At 39.4% G+C, this 20,929-nt stretch overlaps 1 protein-coding gene across 1 annotated transcript in view; it reads left to right on the plus strand.

Moving 5' to 3' along the window:
* Positions 1 to 20,929, plus strand: part of LOC122799348 (transmembrane protein 132D-like) — a 2,658,181-nt gene that overhangs the window by 2,494,293 nt on the left and 142,959 nt on the right. The window contains exon 5 of the mRNA XM_044068340.1: positions 15,513 to 15,718. Coding sequence (XP_043924275.1) covers positions 15,513 to 15,718 — 206 coding nt within the window. The remainder of the gene's footprint in view (positions 1 to 15,512; positions 15,719 to 20,929) is intronic.

The following is a 20,929-nucleotide window of genomic DNA, read 5'->3' on the forward strand; positions in this document are numbered from 1 at the left end:
CTCTGAATTTTTAAGGTCTGCATCTGGCACTATGTAAGCTTTACTAAAATGAATGCATGAAATAGGGAATAATGCAGAATCAGTAAAAATGGTGTTACATATCCCTTTGGTGAGAGCTGCCTCAGTCCCTGACAAGAAGTCATGAATCTGTTTCTTATGTTTTACTTTCTATAGCTAATCCCTAGATACATTCCTTAATCAGATTTATAGAAAGTTCTGAGGCTTCCCAATGAAAGTTAAAGACTAAAACAAAATTCTTCTGATAAACTATAGAGCTATGTTATTATACAACTTTTTTTCTGTACTACATATTCTTTTTTATTCTAAATGTAATACATGGCAAATTCACAAAGCTGGTACCTGTAATAGCCTTTTAATGGTAATGTGTAATTCTTTCTTCGAAACATAGAATTTATTTGGAATTGCCCCTTCATGCTTGCAAAATACTTAAATGTGCAGCAATAACTCCATGTTAGAAAAGAGGTTTGTTGCAAAAACACTTAAAATAAAACCGTAATAAAGAAATGTTACTTAGTGGACTCACTTCACAGTTCTTAAAGTTGAAGATGTAGCCCTCTCAGTCAGTACAGGAATTATATCATCTGTATCTCAGCAAACATCTTCAGTTATATTCCATTTTTTTGTAAACACCTACAAGTTTTCTTCGCATAAACCTGCTTGTTCACCTTCTGCCAGAGGCAATAACTGCCACACCATATTAAATGGCCATAGTTTTGAAAACAGGCTTTAACTGCAATGTGTTGTGATATACATGCCAGTGCATTAGAATCTGAGATGCATGTAACCTTGTACCATAACCATGTGCTGGGCACGGTCCTAACATAAATTCTCACATCTGTAGCAATTGTTTCTGTGCATCTGAAATGTGGCACATGTGATATCTACAAAGCAGGTTCCCTCACATAAATTTAAGCCATCCTATGTATCCTGTTTGTTGGATAAACTTAAAATATTTTTAATCTTCTCCTGCACATTTCTGAGTGCATTTTTTTCCTCTGACAGCCTTCTGCATTCAAGCCCAGAGCATTAGAAATCAATTGTATTCTAAAGCCTAATATTTTCTGTCCATCTATTATCAGTCTGTATTAGTGGGATGCATTGCTTCCATCAGTGTATATTATAGAACAGTAGTAATAATCAGGAATGCACCATTCTAGCCCGGTTCTCCCGTCGTGTGTGGAATTACTACATAACTGGTCCCCTAAGATAATAACTGGTGCTGCCTCGACACTAGCGTCTCTCTCTTTCCAAGCTCTGTTTTGGTGTAATCTTAGTGTATTCACCCTGCTCCATGGTACAATAACTTATATCTTTAGTTATTCATATACAAAAGACTGTCAAACCAATGCAGTGGTTGATACCTCCAACTGATTTCCATTTAAATGGTGAAGCACAAGTGCAGAATGGCTGTCATCTAGGTAGACCACAGAGGTTGTTTTTTGTTTTTTCTTTCCTGAAGTCCTAACATTCCCCCAAGCATGCCTACAGGGTGTCAAGGCTTAGGCATGTAGTGAAACTCAGTAAGTGGAACTACCCTCATAGCCCCAGCCTATGTTGAAGACAGGCACTTTCTTCCACCTTGGTCAGCAGCAGTGTTTATAGGCAGAAGAAGATTCCTGGCTATTGGTGCACATGTTCCTCACCACTCAGAAAAAGTGTGCAGTCATTTTTCTTCTTCCACCAGCTGTTTTTTGCAGTACATGAGTCAATAATTGAACCCAGGTCATCTTGGTCAGATTCAGGGCTTCATCCTCTAATACAACAGTGCAGCTATATAATTAGTATAGTTCTCTGACAAAAATGCAAATTCTTTGTGATCAATACTTAAATGCACAATCACAAATGTTATCTCTCCCCTAAAACATTGAATGTCCAAACTCAGAGACTAACACAAACATTTTTGCAAGGGGACTTTGTCCTCTTGTACCTATTAACATAAGGCATGTTTTCTATGCATATCATTGCCTTTAGAGTTCTTCCTGTAATGTTTCCTTTTCACATTTCTCTTGTATACCTAACCATTGATCTGAGCCCTCAACCCAGATATCATACATAGCTCATCTACATTCTATCAAGTTACATATATTCTGCAGTAACATTTCTCCATGTGCACTGAGACATGTTTTTTTTGTTTGTTTTATATGAAAAGCTTGTCACCTAATACCTAAATGACTTTAACAGCACTCAAACAAGAAGTCAGTTGGCTTAATAAAAGCACTCTAGTTCCAGGAGTCGCTTGCTTGCTTTATTGCTAGCTTCACTGGTGTACAGTGATAATGCTCTGACTACGACCCTGGTTACTCAGATTTAAATAGTGACTCGAGCACTTGTTAAAGCTTGCATGGGGAAAACAAATGATGATGCTCACCTGGCCACATCTTCAAAGGGAGAGATGCAGTGGCCACATTCCAGGGCAGAATTCCCAAGGGAGATTAGGTCTTACACAGAGGATGCACCCTATAATTGAGGCAGGGCTTGGTTATGGCATCATAACTTGACATGTGAATGTATATTGTGAGGATTTATTCCACTCCAACCCCTTGGACATGTGCAGGGGAGAAGAAATCTAAGGTGCAAAAATTCTGCTCTGGCACAAAAGAGATGGTTCCCACTCCCAGCTGACAATGATTTTTTTTTTCTAGGGGTTATTCTGGGTCAGATTCATGCATGATACCTCTCCTGCAGCATTGCTACTCTAAGCCCCAGCTATCACTAATGCAGCAGGCCCTTATTGCAGCTTACCCAGGTGTTTAACCTCTCCAGATCAGGGTCAGCAGTTCTCATCAATTGATGATGGGTCTCCTGTGGGAGGAAAGTGAGCTTTTGATATACCACTGATGCTCACAAAGGCAGACTGACAGAGGTATGGTCTGATGCCTTTTCAACTTGCTGGCATCTTTCTGTAGAATGGGGATTAATGACATGTAACCTTGGCAGCATCCTCACCATGGGCAGCAATGCCTTCCCAGACACCCACAATTACCCTGCATGGCAGTATTTCCAATCCACAAACTCTGCAGGGTCTACAGAGAAATACTCACATAACACTGACATGTCATCCAAATTCCTTACCTCTGAGAAAGGGGAGCGTGCAAAGCCTCATCATTCCTTCATCTCTCACTCCAGTGTCTAGCAGGTGCTTGAGCTGCTACTCAAGCTTGCATCTCCTGGAGTGTAGCCAGATTTTTATGTCTTTAGGTCAGTGGAGCTGACAGACTGTCAATAAGTAGCTGACAGATCCAGCTTTCAGGTTGCTTACATTGCTGAAATATTACATTTACTAGCATAAGTGTCACCTGTGTCAGCACAAAAATCAAGTTCCGCATGACTGCGGTCTATGAAAAGACGTGACAGCAGCCTGCTGTCAAGACAATGTGGCCATTCAACAAAGCAATGTGCTGCACTGTGGCTGGGAAGAATATATGGAATTGTGAACTCAGAGCAAGTTTTATGACCTTTGTTTTGGCAATGTGCATGCTATTCTGTTGAGAAAAGAGAGCAGAAAGTGGAACATAAAAAACTCACCAGTGTAACATAAAGAATAATGCCACACTGGAGCTGCACAGAGACCGTTTGATCCCTTTCTGGTTCTTCCACCTGGGATATTTCGTGTTCTATGGAAACATAGCCTTTATAGGCAATGGGATGAAGGGGACTCTGGTGTAGGTAAAGCACATTCTCAGAGCACCAATGAAGGTCAAAAATAACAAAAATAGTACAGCTATTCCCCCAGATGCCAAAACAGTGTATGCACAAAACAATATGCTGTGCAAAGTTACCAAGCATTCACCAAACAGCTAAAGGTTGGTAATGCACCTTGCCATGAGAGTAAACCATTTTGTAATCAAGTTCACTTTCTCATCTAGCACATATTTTTGTTACAGGGAGCATCTTTCTCATCCATATCCTCCATCAATGCAAGCGCTCACCCCTACCTTAATTCCACATCATTCCAACGTATAAACAATAAATAGGCTAAAGTCATCCCTAGAAAGCAGTAGTTGTGTTAACATCCTGATCACTGCCACTTTCCTACCTTATTTGGTCCTGGGAGGCAGGAAAAAACTTAGGTGAAATGGAGCTCTAGGCAAAAAGATATATGGCATCCCCCTACCCCACCCACCACTGGTCCACATACTGACCCCATCTTCACCCGCTCTGGCCTGCATGCACCATACCGATTTTTTTTTCAACACTCTATCTTGTCTTTTGTCTTTTTCCTCCAGACTTTCAACACACCCTAAATGAACAAAACTGCATTGCAATTCCTGTAGAAGAAATAACTGAATTAGGTTAGAGCTGTTGTGGCCATTAGGCCTCAGAAGCTACAGGGTTTGAGATGCTCTGAGGTGAATTTTAGAGCTTTTTCTCAACTTTTTGATCAACTGATGGACCAGGGATTTATAAAACTGAGTAAAGCTACCAGAGTTTGACGCATTTAGGATGTTTAACTACCAGTGGTTAAGCAATTAACAAATCCATATTAGTTCTTAAAATAAATTCAGTCTTATTCTTTCAAAAAAAAACTGTGTCCAGCATACCTCTCAACTGTACTGAATTCCTCAGTATTTACCAGTTTTGAGGTCAAAATAATGGGGTACCACAAATTCTGGAGCGGTCGTTTTAATTCCCGTATTTTTTTGCACATTTTTTTTGGAGTTGTCGGTGCCATCATCATGTGCAGGGTAGGCGCGATGACATCAGCTTCTTGAGAGAGAGTGCCAGCTAGTCGGAATAGGGCTCCTCAGACTGTGTCTATTAATGTTTACCTATGTTTTCTTTTTTTTTAGGTACGTACATTCAGTTGTACTGTACACATTAATGTTTGCAGCAGCAGGCTTACAGGCAGCAGCACATATTGAGCGGAGTGGAGGTCAGGAGCTGTAAAAAGTGTAAAGCTGGAGTTTTTTTTGTTGTTTTTTTTTTTTTTTTTATATTTAATTAGTAAAGTTAAGTTAAATTTTCTGCAAGTGCCATAGCTGGCTTTAGGCACCAGCAATCCCTGCGGTCTATGGGGGACCCTGTTCCTGGGGGACCCCAACCTCAGCAATCTTGATATTTTGTAACGTCTGCCAAACCAACAAAAGCTAGTAAAGCAATCTTGTATACTTAATATCAGGTGGGTAATAACAACTCCTATTTATAACTCTTTAAAATTCAAATATATCTTTGGTTATAGTAACAATGTTTTATCAATTACATGCTTCACAATTCCATTAAATATTTTACAACTGACATAGTGCCCCTGACTTAGTTAAACCCTGCTGGTGGACATTCTCTCCACTAAACCTAACAACATAGCCAGCTTTAGGTACCTACAATACCTGTAGCTGCAGGGATCCTCCTTAATCATTTTTGACTGTGAGGGAGCACATAAAAGCTGCTGCTGGATGGGAAAAATGAGGAGAAAAAATGTATTAATTTTCTGATTATGTCCTTTAACCTGAGCATGGCTGTGCTGCGATTCTGTTAAACTAAAGCTGATAATGAACATGAGTAAGATAAGCACTAGAGAGATGAGCAGCCCAGAGTAACTAGATAAGCACTAGAGAGATGAGCAGCCCAGAGTAACTGATCTCAGTGTAAACCTTGGATTTTAAAAAGACCTGATGCTTCTGATTTTCAGGGATGGTTTTCTCTTTTAGGGAGTTTTATAAACACTGGCAGAATTACATATACTGTAACACTCAAATTCTTTGCTGAAGAATTTTGCAAAATGTCAAAACTAATAACAGAATAAAGTCTCAAAATTAGGAAGATATTTTAAATATTACTCTAAATCATTACAAAAGTTAATGGGATAACAATTCTTGCATCAACATGCATTTTTTTGGACAATAAGAAGTATAAAATTCTGATTGGATTTATTGACTGTCTGTAATCCTGAATGATTTAACATCATATTAAACTTTTTACAAAGGACAGAGCAAAATGATGAGGCAAAATCAGGGAATGTCTGTGAAATCAGGGGCAATGACAGACATGCATTACTCTTCAATGAGGTAAATAAAAGTAACTTACCCCTGCTGCTGTTTGACGATTGCTAAACAATAGTCACTGATCTGGTGTGGCAGTACCAGTGTTGCACAATGTATTGCTATTTGCTGCATGGTTATTACTTCTTTAATTTTCATCACAGTCAAACCTTAGAGGTGTGCACAGGAGATCATTATAGTTTGTGTTTGGGCTCGGGACAGTATAGTCATTGTTTCTTGTACTTTTCTCCCACACCCCAGAGGTGCACAAAGACAGTTACTATAGCTTGCATGGGGGCAGTGTAGTGTCTAGGAGCAACTAAGAAGAATACATTACTGTGATCATGATTCTTTCACTTTCCTCCCAATCACACATCAGGCAAGTATACAGGTGGCTGCCTTTGAAGGTTAGGGATGAGGAGTGATTAGGAAGGAAGCATGCTATGTATATGCTAGTCAGCAGTCGCTTGAAATGCACAACTGTGACAATTTGAACTGCTGCTTTCACTACAGTCTAACACCAGAGGGGTACATAGGCAGTGACTGATTTTTTGGGGGGAAGTCAGGGAGGCAGGCAGTATTCCCAGATTGGACTTGTGTTGTGTATCCACACAACTGGCTTGTTAGTTTATTGTTAGTAACAATTTTGTCAGCTTTGAACATTAAGCCTTGGGCACAACTTACATCTTCCTTGAAAGAAAGAAAATAAATAAATAAATAAATAAATAAGACTGACATTCTTTTCTTACTCATGACTATTGTTTAGGCCACCATTGTATTAAAAGGTTGGGAAATACTTTAAAATGCATCGCAGAGCATCTATCTATAGCCGCTCTGACTTCTAGGGGCACCAGCTTAATTGAATTATTTCTGAAATGGTTACTACTGTGTTGTCTTGGACAGGAAAGGTGGTGTGTTGAAAGAATGCAAGGAAAACTAAACCTGAAAAGAAACACTGAATTTCTTTCCTTAATCATGGTTTCTTTTCAAGTCATCACTGGATGAAAAGGTTGTGTAAAAAAAAAACTTTAAAATGCACTGTGTAGCATATAGAAAGTTATGGCTTTTTGAAAAAGCTGAAGTGTAAAGCAAAATATGAGGAAAAGATTAAAAAAGTAATGTGCATGGTATGCAGAGCCCAAGATGGGAGGAAACAGAGGGGGGCACTCGAGGATATGTGTATATGGGGGTATGTGAGGGTGCTGAAATAGTATGGAGTGCTTAGGGCACCATTTCACCTAAGTCTAGCCCTGTACATAGAGTTGTTGTAATGTAGCACTGTTGCAACTAAAGGCCAGTAACTGTAAATATCTCTTTGTGAGATGGGCCAACATAGTGTGGTACATAGGCCTCCTGTAATGTAAGAGTATTGTAGCTACAGGTCAGTCTGTGCTACATTACAACAACTCTATGTACAGGGCTAGAACTAAAAGGTTGATTAGGAGGTGTGGTAGTGGTAGGGTGAGACACAGAATGGAGGTGCCCAAGAGGCCGCCATCCTGACATTTGCTGGGGGCCCCCAAATTCCTAGCACGAGGCCAGTGTGGCAGCCAAGCCAAGAAGGAGCAAAGCAAGTGCTGCAAAGTGCAAGACAGTTCAAGACAGGTTGTATGTACTTACAGTATTCTAGTGCAGAGTTGGAGTCCACTCCCGAGTCCAGGACCGGTCCGCCCAGCATCTGCTGCAGCTCCAGGAAGGAATCCCAGAACCCAGGGACACCCAGACCCAGGATTAGGACACTCAGCATGAGAACATTTCTCTCTGGCAACTTGACTTCCTCCGGCTCCAGGTAAGAATTTCTTTTATTTATTTTATTTTACATTTGTTGACCAGGCTAGTCTAACTGGATACATGTCCATTTTCAGTAGAGGCCCGGGGAGATAAGCTCCAAGATAGAACAATGAAATTAACAAGATAAGAAATAAGGAAACATTAAACAAAAAAAATATCATATTTACAATGCATATTACAGGTTATCACAGTAAATTCAGCAGTGCAGAATACAGGCATAACATAGCATGCTAGTACAATCAAGATGTTCTAGAGGGAGATAGTATTATGGATAATAAGGAAGGAATTACAGTTAATGAGTAGAAGGGGTACTAAGAGCAAAGTATTAAGAGATACATAACTAGTCCGGCTTAGTACGGGGGCATAACCACTGAGTTCTGAGGAACACTTTCAATTTATTTTTAAAGCATGATACTGAGGGAAGTGAGGAGAGTTCACTGGGGAGGAGATTCCAGGCTTTTCCAACAATATTAGAAAAGAGGGAGTCACCAGCCTTGTTGTTTGGTTTAGTGGTATGTACTAGAAGTCTCTGAGAAGACCTTACGGATTTAAGGTTTTTTTAGGGAGTGATGAGTGTGGATAGAACAGGAGTTTTGGAAGGTTTGTAAAAAGTGTTGTGGGCTATGGATAGTTGATGGAATTTAATCAGATTTTGTAGTTCAAGCCATCCCAGCCGCTTTAAATTAATGCAATGGTGGGTTCTAAATGGGTTGCCTGTAGCAAATCTGGCAATGTTATTGTAAGACATTTCCAATTTGCTAAGATTATTTTTAGATAGATTAGTAAAAATGGGTGAGACATAAAGAAGTGAAGAGATTAGATGAGTGTGTGCTATAGTGGTTTTAGCTGAAGGTAAGAGGAAGGATTTTACCCTATAGAGAGAGCCAAGTTTTTGTTGACAGTTTTATAGTATTGTTAATATGGATATCAAAGTTCAGATTGTTGTCAATGGTGATACCCAATAGTTTGATGGTTGGATCAGGGGATATAATAGTTTTATTGGTAGAGATAACTGAGAAATCAAGAGGAGAGGACTTATTGGTGGGAGAGAAGAGGAGGAGTTTAGTCTTTTTGGGGTTTAGGAGAAGGCATCTATGTGTGAACCATTTCTCAACTGTGTTAAATACTTGTTGGGTAAGAGATTGAAGTTCAGAAGAGGAGGTGGCTGAGCATATCAGTGTGGAGTCATCTGCATATTGTATGCATGTGGCTTGGGGGATGGCAAGGTGAAGGTCATTAATAAATATGGAAAAAAGTAAAGGTCCTAGGATGGACCCTTGAGGGACACCAAGTTTGACAGGCAGGTGAGTGGAGAGAGACATGTGCCATAGTATGACCTGTTGTCTTTTATCAAGGTAGGACTGGAACCACTTTTAAGAAGATGTATCTAGTGACAGGGATTTCAGTATTTTGATGAGAATTCGGTGATTAACCATGTCAAAAGCTTTAGACAGGTCAATAAATAGTGCTGAAGAAAGCTTGTTAAGATTGCGTTTTTTGTTGATACAATCTGTGAAGGAAAGAAGGGCAGTACTAGTGCTATGTGAAGGTCTGAATCCATGTTGACAGTTGGAAAGTAAATTATTTTGGGTAAGATGGTCAAGTAATAGTCTGTGAGTGCATTTCTCCATGATCTTTGCCAAAGGAGAAAGAAGGGCAACTGGGTGATAGTTGGAGAGTTCAATGGAGTGTCCATCTTTATGGAGGGGGATAATATGGGAGATTTTCCATAAACTGGGATATGACTTTCGGTAATAGTTCTATTGATCAGAATAGAAATGGGATAAGCAATAGCTTTGGCTGATTGTTGTAGGAATTCAGCAGGTAGTTGGTCTGCTAAAGGTGAGCATAGTTTTAGTTTCTGTAGAAGGGTTAGAATATTTGTTGTTGGGACAGGTTGAATATGAAAAGTAGGGGGTAAGGTTGATTTATAGGAAGGTAGAGTGAAGTTATTAGGTGATAGTTGACTAGCTAGTGTGTGTATAACATTAGTAAAAAAGGTATTGAAAGCATTAGCTGTATTCAATAGATTTTTGTGGTCAGTATTTTGAGGATCTGGAGTAGTGGATTGACCTGGATGGAGTAGTTGGTTAATGCTAGCCCAGAATTTTTGTGGGTTGTTTTGATTAGCTTGTTGGGATTGTAGGTAGTAGTTTCTTTTATCAGATATTATAGCTTTTTTGGTTTCATTTCTTATCTATCTAAATGTTAGTTGGTCTATAGGGTTTTTAGTCGTCCTCCATGTTGCCCAAAGTTTGTTTCTAAGATTTATTTTATGTTTGGTTTCTTTTGAAAGCCATGGAGCAGATTTGGTTTTAATTCTAATTAATCTGGTTGGAGCATGGTAGTTGAGAATGGCAAGGAAGTTGGAGTTAAAGTAACTAACGGCTTCATCTAAAGGGAGGTTTTGTAAGGGAGACCAGTTGCAAGCTCTTAGTTCCATTTGGAATAGTTCAGGGTTAAAGTACTTTTTTGATCTGATGTTTTTGACAGATATTGGAATGGGAGAGTTGATTTATGTCTAATGATATAGGTAAGAAAGTGGTCACTTAAATCATCAGGGAGGGTTCCTGAATCATAAATGTGAGGATGATGGTTTATGAGAATCCAGTCTAATAAGCTTGATTTCTTGTTAGATTTATTTATTCTGGTGGGGGAGGTAATGGTTTGGGAATACCCATATAGGTTAATATGGTTTGTGGGGAGGCTGCTGCAGTAGCAGCTCCAGTCAATGTTTGTGTCACCTAGGATTATGGTTTCTTGGGGCAGGTATTGGGAAAGCCAGCAAAGTATGTTTTCCATGGTGGCAGTGTTTTTACCAGGTGGTAGATATATACAGATAATATAGATGGATTTGGAATTGTTAAGATGAAGTTTGGAGATAAGAATTTCTGCATTGGAGTCTATAGGTGGTTTACAGTTGTGAGTGGTTAATTGTAAGCTAGATTTATATAGGATAGCAACCCCACCACCTTTCTTGGATACTCAGTCTAGTCTCAGGATATTATATCCAGGTCGGATGATTTCAATTGTCTTTGGTTACAGGTTTTAACCAAGTTTCTGTTAAGCAGAGAATATCAAAGGAGTAGATTTCATTTAGAGCTTGGAGTTGAGTTACTTTATTGTTTATGCTACGTATATTAAGATGAGCAATTAAAAGGGAGTTCAATGGTTTAGACAGGGCATGAGTAGGTGATTCTTTGTGATAGAGGAGAATACAAAGAATACAAAAAAAAAAGAAAAGAAAGAAAAAGAAAATTGGCAACTCACTTTTTCTTTTTTCATAATTTATCCTAATGTTTGCCTTATTTCCTATGAATGAGTTTGTGAAAGCAGTGGAGCAGTATAAGGGCAAAATCATTTTTGCTTATTTCTCAGGCAGCAAAAATGAAGCTGGAGTGTTGGTGCCCCAAATGTGTGAAAGGTAGAGTGCAAATTAATTTTGCTAGCTTTGCGTGTTAAGGTTGCTGTTAGGAGATTATTTTGGTAACAGACTGCTGCTGCAGATGTTTCTTACCAGGTAGATAGCCAGTGCTGGCAGGTACAGAGTATCACAACAACTGTGTCTGGAGAAAACCAAGGCATGCACTCTCGCCTGAAGATTCACAGACAGAATAAGATGGTTCATAAGGGCAATATTCCTCAAATAAAAACAGGAGGCTTTAACTACAGTGACTGCCTATTCCTTAAGGGTGAGCTGGTCATCAAAACTTTACCCAAGTTTCCACATTTGTTGTACAAATTCCAGTGTTTAGCCACTGTAGATAACATGGAGTTAAAAAATGAATTGGATAAATTATGTTTGGGTAAAAGAATAACCACAACCATGTTACAAATCTGCAGCTAATTTTTTTAAAGTAGATGTAGATATTTGATAGAAGGAGATGTGCAATTATATGTCATATGTGTAGCAAAGTTATTATAAACCCTTAACTGAATAATGTATCCAAGAGGAAGTAAGAAAATAAAATAATAATGGCATGATAACTGAATGCAGAGAACAGTGAATAGGATGAGTTAACACCTAGTACCATCCTCAGATTATGCTTGGAGTACTGGGGCCCATTGTCTCTCACAGTAACATTGGGTGTATCTTGCCATGAAATTATAGGCTTGAGTGCACTTATCACACTGCATGTCTACTATTCATCATTTTTAACACACCAGGATACTTGGAATTATGATCTGTGCCCATTCTACTTTACTGAATACCTGGCACTTTAGAGACAGCTCTTGCTGGATTTTTAGGGTATGAATTTCACACATGATAGTTTTCCACCATAAGATTAATTTGTGTTGACATTCCAGACTGGTGTCTTGTATCACTGGTTCTTTCCCTTCACTTCATTTATTGTAAGATTTATGTATTGTCTCAAGCATCTGTATTGTTATTTGTTGGGGTACTATAATGTCAACTGCGAGCATTTATTCTGTGATTTTTGTTCTGGGAATCCTGTCACACTACAATGTATTTCAATGACTGTATTATCTGAGACATTGTCAGCATATCTCTGAAATTCTCTTAGTTTTTCTTCTGTCATTTGCAGCTGCAGTGTCATACAAATAATCTTTTGTTGTTCTAGCAAAATTGTATTCTCATCATGTAAATATAAAACAATATTGTTCTTTTGTTTATTTTGTCTGTTCTTCAGTTTGTGTTTAAAAGTTGGTATCCCACAATTCCATTTGAGTGGGAGGGGTTATATAGTCATATATGCAGATTTTATGTTAATCAGCATGCCGATATTTGGTCTGCTGTACCTATTTTTCATGGGCTTTTGTCCAGATGTTTTATGATTCCAGGTTGAGAGGTATAGTCCAAGGTTTAATGGTCAAAGTTGACAAAATAACAGTTCTCAATAAACTGAGGAGACAAATTCTTGCAAGGATATCTATATAATATGTATGAATACTGTTTGCCCCTCTCTCTTTTTTTATTTATTTAGTTAGACTTTGTTGACCAGGTAGATGGGCTGTTCCAGTGACCCTTTTCAGCCACAACCCTAGTGCATGTGCATAGAACAAGTACAATAATGCAATATGGATACAGTGAAAAGGATACAGACGTTAGCAATGTAGAAAAGATTAAATGCAATTCACACAAAATATACATGCATAAAGGAGTCATGCATGGAAACAACTGGAGCAACCAAGAATGATAAGATGTAAAAGTGATGTAAATGCTAACAATGATAAATTCTGATTAGGACAGAGAATATATGATATAGGAATTAACAGTATGTTTATGCATGAATATTGTGTTGCCCGGCAAAAGTAAAAAAAAAAAAAGCCAGTGGAAATTACATTGCTGGTCACTAGTAGGAGAACTATGCACATATTTACAAGTGAGAGTTTTGTATGATATTCTTGCAAGGCTGTACTGCTAGACTGTTACAATATTTTCAAATGTAATGATTTATGCTAGTCTACTTTACTATTTATTTATTATTTATTTCAACATTAGTCTTGCAAATTGCCATCTACTGACCATAATATGTGGCTGACTGTCACAATTAAAAAGTGCAGTGACACGCTATTTTAAATGCAGTTTGGGAGCTTCCTGCTCTGTCCAGCCCATAATCTAAACAACAAATTAGATTCATTATTTGTACTGTGGGTGTGACAAAGCAGAAAGACTGTAAATTCAGTAATCATGTCAGGTGCAAAGCACCTCCCCCAAATTTCAAATTTACAGCTACTTTGAGCAAGAGTGTCCAAGCATTTCTTTACTTAAAATAAATAAATAAATAAATAAATAAATATAAGGAAAGTAAGAATAGCCAGCTGGTGCACTAGCTGTACACCAGTTTCACCTAGCAGGAAGGCTGGCTATGCAGGAAGATGGGTAACTTTACCTTGCTCCTTATCAAAACAAGTGTAGTGCTGTACATTGTTTCATTGAGTCACCATTGGCAGTAGCACTGTTATCTCAGAAAGAGCCCCTAACACTGACCGCTCACAATTTCATTACACTCCTATTTCCTCACCCACGTTGCCTAATGTTGCTGTTCCTCACTTCTCTTTGCAATGTATACAGTGAAACATCAGTATCTGTATGAGGCCACTGTGGACTGTATTGAAGATTTTCTTTTTTCTCAGCTTTTACTATATCACTATGAATTAAAATGTGTAAGTAAAAGGGTGTACAGGTAAAGCCCCATATGGAGGAGGCAGGTGTGTGGAGTCTTCCCTTCCAGGAGACATGGTGCTATTGATGAATACAGGTCTCAGTTAACTGTGACGAAGAGACAGCTTCTAAGTTAGTTCTATAATAATTTATCATATAGATAACATTGGAAATGCTACCGTGTTAACCGTAAGTTTTTAATCTCTTGTGACTACATTTATATACCAGTAATACCCATGTAGGCGTCATACGGATATTTGTTTATAAGGCTATATTTAAGGGCTATACATCTGAGGTTGTCCTTTCTGTCTGGCTCGGAGGGCTTGATGATAAGTCTTTGAGAACCTTAGCATAAGATTTATTGGTTGTTTAACAGTGTCCTCAAATACTGAGAGTTTTCCCTGGAACATGCTAAAATATTTACTTCTCTTACATGCAGCTCCACAAAATGAAACCTGATTGCTCAGGAGTGAAAATAAATAGGAACATACTCAGTTCTGCTTATTCACTGAAACCATATAGAGATTTCTGTTTTGTTAAGTTTAGTTCTATAAAGCCCTCCCACATGCATCCCTCTGCCAATCTGTATAATCAACCCTGAAGTCATAGCAGAAAAAAGTCAAGAGTTGCAGTTACTGCCCACTAGCAAGGATGTTTTCAACAAATGATTTTCTGCTAATTGTGTTCAGTGAAATCTGTATGTGAACATGATTTTTTACCATGTATGATTTTCTCCGTTTGCAAGAACAAATCCATGTCATGAAGTTGCCCAAGGCTGTGTCTCAGTTTTCATCACGAATATCTTTGTAAATTGTCAGATTTGCAGTCATTTTACTGCCAGCATTTCAATGTTTGCAATTATCTAAGGGACTTGACACTTAAAACACTACAGAAATAAATTTGCAAACACATTTTTATTTTTAGATGCATCTAGGGATTACCCTTGGCAAATTACGGAATTATTTTACTTTTTACTTCTTTTACATAGATAATTTCTTAAGAGTGTGGTATAAATGCCAGATTTGTGCTGTGGTAGCATATTCTACTTAGAAGACAAACTAAGAAACTTGGGGACATTGGATCAAAACACACTGAAGTTTCTTACTGTTTTATAAACACAGAGTTGGTCATAATTCTTATTCCACTGTCACGCTTTCATACTTAAGTTATTCAGAAGCAGTATCTTTTACAAAATATGTCACAGTATCCCTATGGGCTTTTTTCAATCAAACATTTTTTGTTAAGAAAAGCAGTGTGGATAAAACACAAAGGTCTGAAGCAAATTATATAAAAATAATGCATGAAGTAATGTAATTTGTACTTATAAAATAAACTGAGCTTTTCAAGTACAATCTTTAAACATTTAATTTAAAAAGTAAACAGCAATTCATGCCTGTGTAAAACTTGTTTAAAATGATCTGACATCTAATTAACTTGCTCTCCAATAAGCTCATGTTGACATCTTACTTATGGCAGACATGCAAATTATCTAATGTAAGACAAGTTAAGTGTAAGAACTGTTTCTTGTAAGCAAATAAAAATGAATTGCAATTTCAGATGAAACAGAAATAAAAACAAAACCATCTTGTCTGTTACAGGTCTCTGGCAGGTGTGACTATGTCTTTGTCAATGGCAAGGAAATGAAAGGCAAGGTGAACGTTCTTGTGAATTATACCTACCAGCACTTGAGTGCTCAGCTTGAAATGTCTGTTTGGGTCCCACGCCTTCCTCTTCAGATAGATGTTTCTGACACCGAACTGAGCCAAATCAAAGGCTGGAGGATACCTATCACTTCCAACAAGAGGTAACAGGTGTAACAAAATTCCTCTATTTACTATGGATATCCCCTAGGTAATAAACAGCTCTCTAAAGGACATATGTTCATTTTTTATAGTAGTGGATGTAAGTTTCTACTCACATAAATGTACTTTGGGCTGAATGTATATCCATTACTAGGAATGGAACATTTTTGATAATAGCATTTGTCCTGTTTTTACCTAACATGCATTAATGTCTTAAAAGGCCTATTAGATAATATTGTTTTATTGATTAAGATACTTCAGGCTTATTCTTTATACCAGTAAATATAGTTCTCTTTTCAGGTGAGTCATTTATTCAGCAAGGTCTATAATGACACACAAGTCTCACTTAATTGGGGCTCAGAATGTTGTACATGAAAAGTAGAATTCACAATATGCAAACAAAAAATATTGCAAAAGTAAAATATCATAAAAAATCACTTAGCTACACTTGCGCAGGGGGCTATGTTCACAAATGAGCTCCCAGCCCAACAGTTTCTAAATATATTAGCTTGGAAGTCACACAAATCTCACAGAAAAGGAAACATGAAAAAAGTAACTTTCTACCTTTATTTCAAGATGTATGACATTGAAGTTTGTATTAAACAGTGTCTCCATCAATGCAACAGCTGATAGGATAAACAATTAACATTCTATGACAATTGCTGACAAAAATGTTCCCATTCAGGAAATGTATTTCTTTCTGGATCCTCTGGATGTAATTCATACATCTGCTGTGTTTCCATCTTTTGACATTTCTGAGATTGCAGTATTGTGGATCACAGTCCAAGATATCTTCCAAAAGGTTTGACAACTAAAATGAGTTTTAAGGAAGCAAGAAAAAGTGGTTGTGCTGATAGGTACTACTGGGGCAATGATCTGTGAGGGTCATAAGAAGCCTTTCTTTGTCCCGTATATGATTTGTACAAATAACCCAAAGAAAGACAGAACAAGGATATGTTAGAACATTTGCATGTCCCCCTATCAATGAGGGACAAGGGTGCTAAGGTCATAGCTAGAGGGGTTCTGATCACAAACCAGTGGGTAAGCACATTTCAGGGAGTATTTTTATGGTGAAGACTTCCTATTTTATGTGGAATCGTTTTCCCCATACACTAACATTAGAACTACCTGTCTCACTAGAAACATAAGTAAGGGTGACAACTGATCAGTTAACAAGCAATAAGCAGAAATAATAAGGACGAAAACTTCCTGTCTATCTCATGAAGTGACTTAGCACCAGCACTAATCAGTGGCCAAAGCTGAATTCTGTGTTCTTTGTGGAATACTAAATTGAATTTGAAGAATACTAGACAAATCCTAAAGATAATTTCATAAAATAGTTGTCTGTTTATTCTACAGTGAAGAGTATTTTTAGTTGCTCTTTCAATAAAAAAAGAAGTTATGTCTTACCATAACATTCCATCTGTGTTGTAGATCTTTGTTCATTCATTACTATTAGGACTTCAATTCTGTCCTCGGAACTGATACGGCTGTTTCCAGGCTCGCGCCAACCAAAAACTCTCAGCTAAGACCTATCCATAATGCCTCTCTCCTAGTTAATCCAGATCGAGTATGCCCACCCCTATATAATAGAGAAATAGTAGAAGGCTCTGTCTGAGCAAATAACCTAACCAGGAGTTCCTAAAGTCCACCAGGAGTCCAGGCAGGGGGAAGGATGGCGGGAAGTAATGAATGAACAAAGATCTACAACACAGATGGAACGTTATGGTAAGACATAACTTCTTTATCTGATGTTGTAAATCTTTGTTCATTCCTTACAATTAGGACCAAGTCCCCAGCTACTTGAGTCCTGGGTGGCCCTAAGGATGGATATTCCTGAGCACCATAGAACCAAAATATGCTCGTCCCCCTGGAGGCCAAATCCAATTTGTAATGAGAGATAAAGGTATGAGGTCTTTCCCAAGTGGCTGCTGCACAGATATCATCCACAGAGGCTCTGGAATGAAATGCTACAGACGTAGCCGTAGATCTGGTAGAATGAGCCTTTATTCTGGAAGGTAAGGATAGCTTATTCTGTTGGCAGATAAAGGTAATGACGTTTCTAAGCCAGGAGGATAAAGTCACTTTGGAAACAGGTTTATCCAATCTGGGTCCTGCAAAGGCCACAAACAATTGATCTGTTTTCCTGAAAGATTTAGTCCTGTCCAAATAACAACAAAGCTGCCGATGCACATCAAGGGTGTGCAAAAGGTACTCCCGTCTATTAGAATACTGAGGGAAGAAAACTGGCAGGTCAATAGATCGGTTAATGGAAAATCCAGAAATTACCTTGGGCAAGAAAGAAGGGTCAGTATGAAGGGACACCCTATCCATGTGGAGGATCAAGTAAGGTCTCTTGACACTCAAGGCCTGCAGCTCAGATACTCTTCTTGCTGAGGTAAGTGCTACTAGAAGTAAGGTTTTTCATGTCAAAAACTTTAAATCACATGAATCAAAAGGCACGAAAGGAGTACCTGTAAGAGATTGAAGTACCAAAGTCAAATCCCAGGGTTCTAAGGGAGGCTTGACCAGAGGTTTAATGTGTAATACTCCTTTCAAAAACATCTTGCATAGGCAATGTGACATAATCGAAGAATTATCAAATCCATTATGAAAATTGGCGATAGCTGCTAAATGTACAGTAATCATCAATGCTGACGCTCCTGCATGTAAAAGATTCATCAGGTATTGAAGGATCTTTTGAATAGATATAGAGAAGGGATATATGTTCTGATCTTTGGCTCAAATAGAGAACCTAGTCCATCTACTAGAATAAACTTTCCTTGTGGAAGGTTTGTGTGAAGCCAGAAGACTTTCATGAACAGGAGATGGGATGTCAGGCAGCCTGGCAATCACTGGAAGTGGAGGAACCAAGCTGTGAGCTTGGGACTGTGGAGATTGGATGAATCAGTCCCTGAGGATGAGATAGGCCTTGGGAATGAGCCAGGATCCACGGGCTGTGAATCAGGTGAGACCATAGAAACAGGAACCAGACTTGACGAGGCCAATAGGGGGCAATGAGGATCACTTTGCTTCTCAACCTTTGAGCTTTCTGGAGAAATTTTGGAATGAGGGGAAACGGGGCAAAGGCATACAGTAGACCCGGGGGCCAATCGTGCATTAGAGCATCTCTCGGGGGTTCACCCTGAGGGGAGATCAGGGCAAAGTAGTTTTTGCATTTGTTGTTTAGAGGGAAAGCAAACAAGGCTTGCCCCTGTGCCGGAAGATCCGATCCGCTGTTACAGGGTTGAGGGACCACTCATGAGGCATCAGGATGTTCCTGCTCAGATTGTCCGCAATAAGGTTGGAACTCCCAGGAATGTGCGTTGCTATGAGAAAGCGGTTGGAAGCTATAACCCAGTGCCAAATCCTTATGGCTTCCCAGCACAAGGGGTAAGACCTGGTTCTGCCTTGTTTGTTGATATACCAGACAACTGACATGTTGTCTGACTGAATTGCAATGGTCCCAGAAGGTAGGAATGTATGGAACACTAAGAGAACTGCCCTCAGTTCCAGGATATTTATGTGCAAATTGGCCTCCATGGGGACCAGGTGCCCCCCCACCCCCCACCCTAACAGGGAAGCATCCGTGGTCACCGTAACCATGGACGTGGGTTGGGGAAGACAGAACAGTCGACACCATAGATTCGTTTGTGACTTCATCCACCATAGCATTTCTTCCTTGCAACGGTTTGTAAGATGTATCATGCGGTCAAGTGGGTGAGTTAAAAATGACCATTGTGCGGAAAGGAGCCACTGCAGGATTCTCATGTGCAGCCTCATCAGTGGTACTAACATAATGGCAGCCACCATGGAGCCTAAGAGTTGCAGTAGAAGGCATGCTGGTACATAGGTCTGAGGAAGACGGTCTTGGATTTGGTGTCTTATTTTCGAAAGCATGTGAGGAGGGAGAGAAGCTTGACAGGATGTTGTGTCGAAGACTGCTCCAATAAATTCCAGTGTCTTTGTTGGGGACATTTGAGATTTGTCCTGGCTGATTGTAATTCCCAAGCAGAGAGCAAGACCTTGAGTGTAAGAGAGGCTGCAGCCTAGGAGATTCCTGGTTAGAGCGGTAAGGAGCCAATTGTCTAGATACAGAAACACCTGGAATCCTTGTAGTCAAAGATGAACTACCACAACTGCTATACATTTGGTGAACACTCGGAGGGCTTTTGAGAGACCGAATGGCAGTGCCCTGAACTGGTAGTGATTGGCTCCTAGCCAGAAGCAGAGAAACCTCCTGGCTAGGAGATCCATCTTTATGTGGTAGTAAGCTTCCTGGAGGTCTATAGAGTACATCCAGTTGTCCCACCCTAGGAAGGCGTGAATGGACTGTACCATGACCATTCAGAATTTTGAGGTTTGATAAATTTGTTCAATAGGCTGAGATTCAGGATTGGTCTCCAGTCCCCTGTCTTTTTTGGCACTAAAAAGAACCTTGAGTGAAACACGGATCATGTCTGGCCTGGTGGGACTGGTTGGATGACTCTTTTTCTTAGCAGCTTTTCTATTTCTAAGGCTGCTAATTCCCTCTGATTGGGTGGCACATCGGGGATTCATTTGATGGGTCTGGGAGTTAATTCGAATGGTATTTGGTGGCCTCTGGATATTATTCTCTGCACCCAAACATTAGTAGTAATAAGTTGCCAGGCTGGTAGGTGGAGAGAAAAATGACCCCCAACTGCTTCCAGAGGAAAACAATCGAGCCACTGCTCAGGAGCACTGGTAGGGTCTGCCAGAGAAAGAATCTCTAGCACCCTGGTTATGCAGATCTCCTCTACCCTGAAAGGGGCATCTTCCAGATGAGTTGCTCCCTCTGCGCCAGGGGGATTGCTCACCACGAGTGTCATGAAAAGATCATTGGGATTTCTTGAACCATATTTTTCCTCCCTTCTGGTTCCTTGGAGTGGGACCTCTGGGGATGGAAAAGCATATGCCCACAGCAGACAAGGTCTTTCCATCTTTCTCACTTTGTGCAAGTGTGTCTCATACTTTGGGTCCAAAAAGTGCAGATATGTTGACAGGTGCATTGACGACGGAAGATTTAAAGGGGTCTGCAAAGTCACACAACCGCATCCAAGCATTACATCTCATGACAATGCCTGATATGGCAGCTTGACCTGCCCCCTCGGTGGTGTGAAATATCAAACGCATCGAGGAGTTTGAGATGGATTCAAGGGTAGCTAGCTGTGAGGTGACAATGTCACGCACCT

The sequence above is a fragment of the Protopterus annectens genome, chromosome 4.part0, assembly GCF_019279795.1.
Source record: "Protopterus annectens isolate FY-2018-M chromosome 4.part0, PAN1.0, whole genome shotgun sequence".
NCBI lineage: Eukaryota > Metazoa > Chordata > Ceratodontiformes > Protopteridae > Protopterus > Protopterus annectens.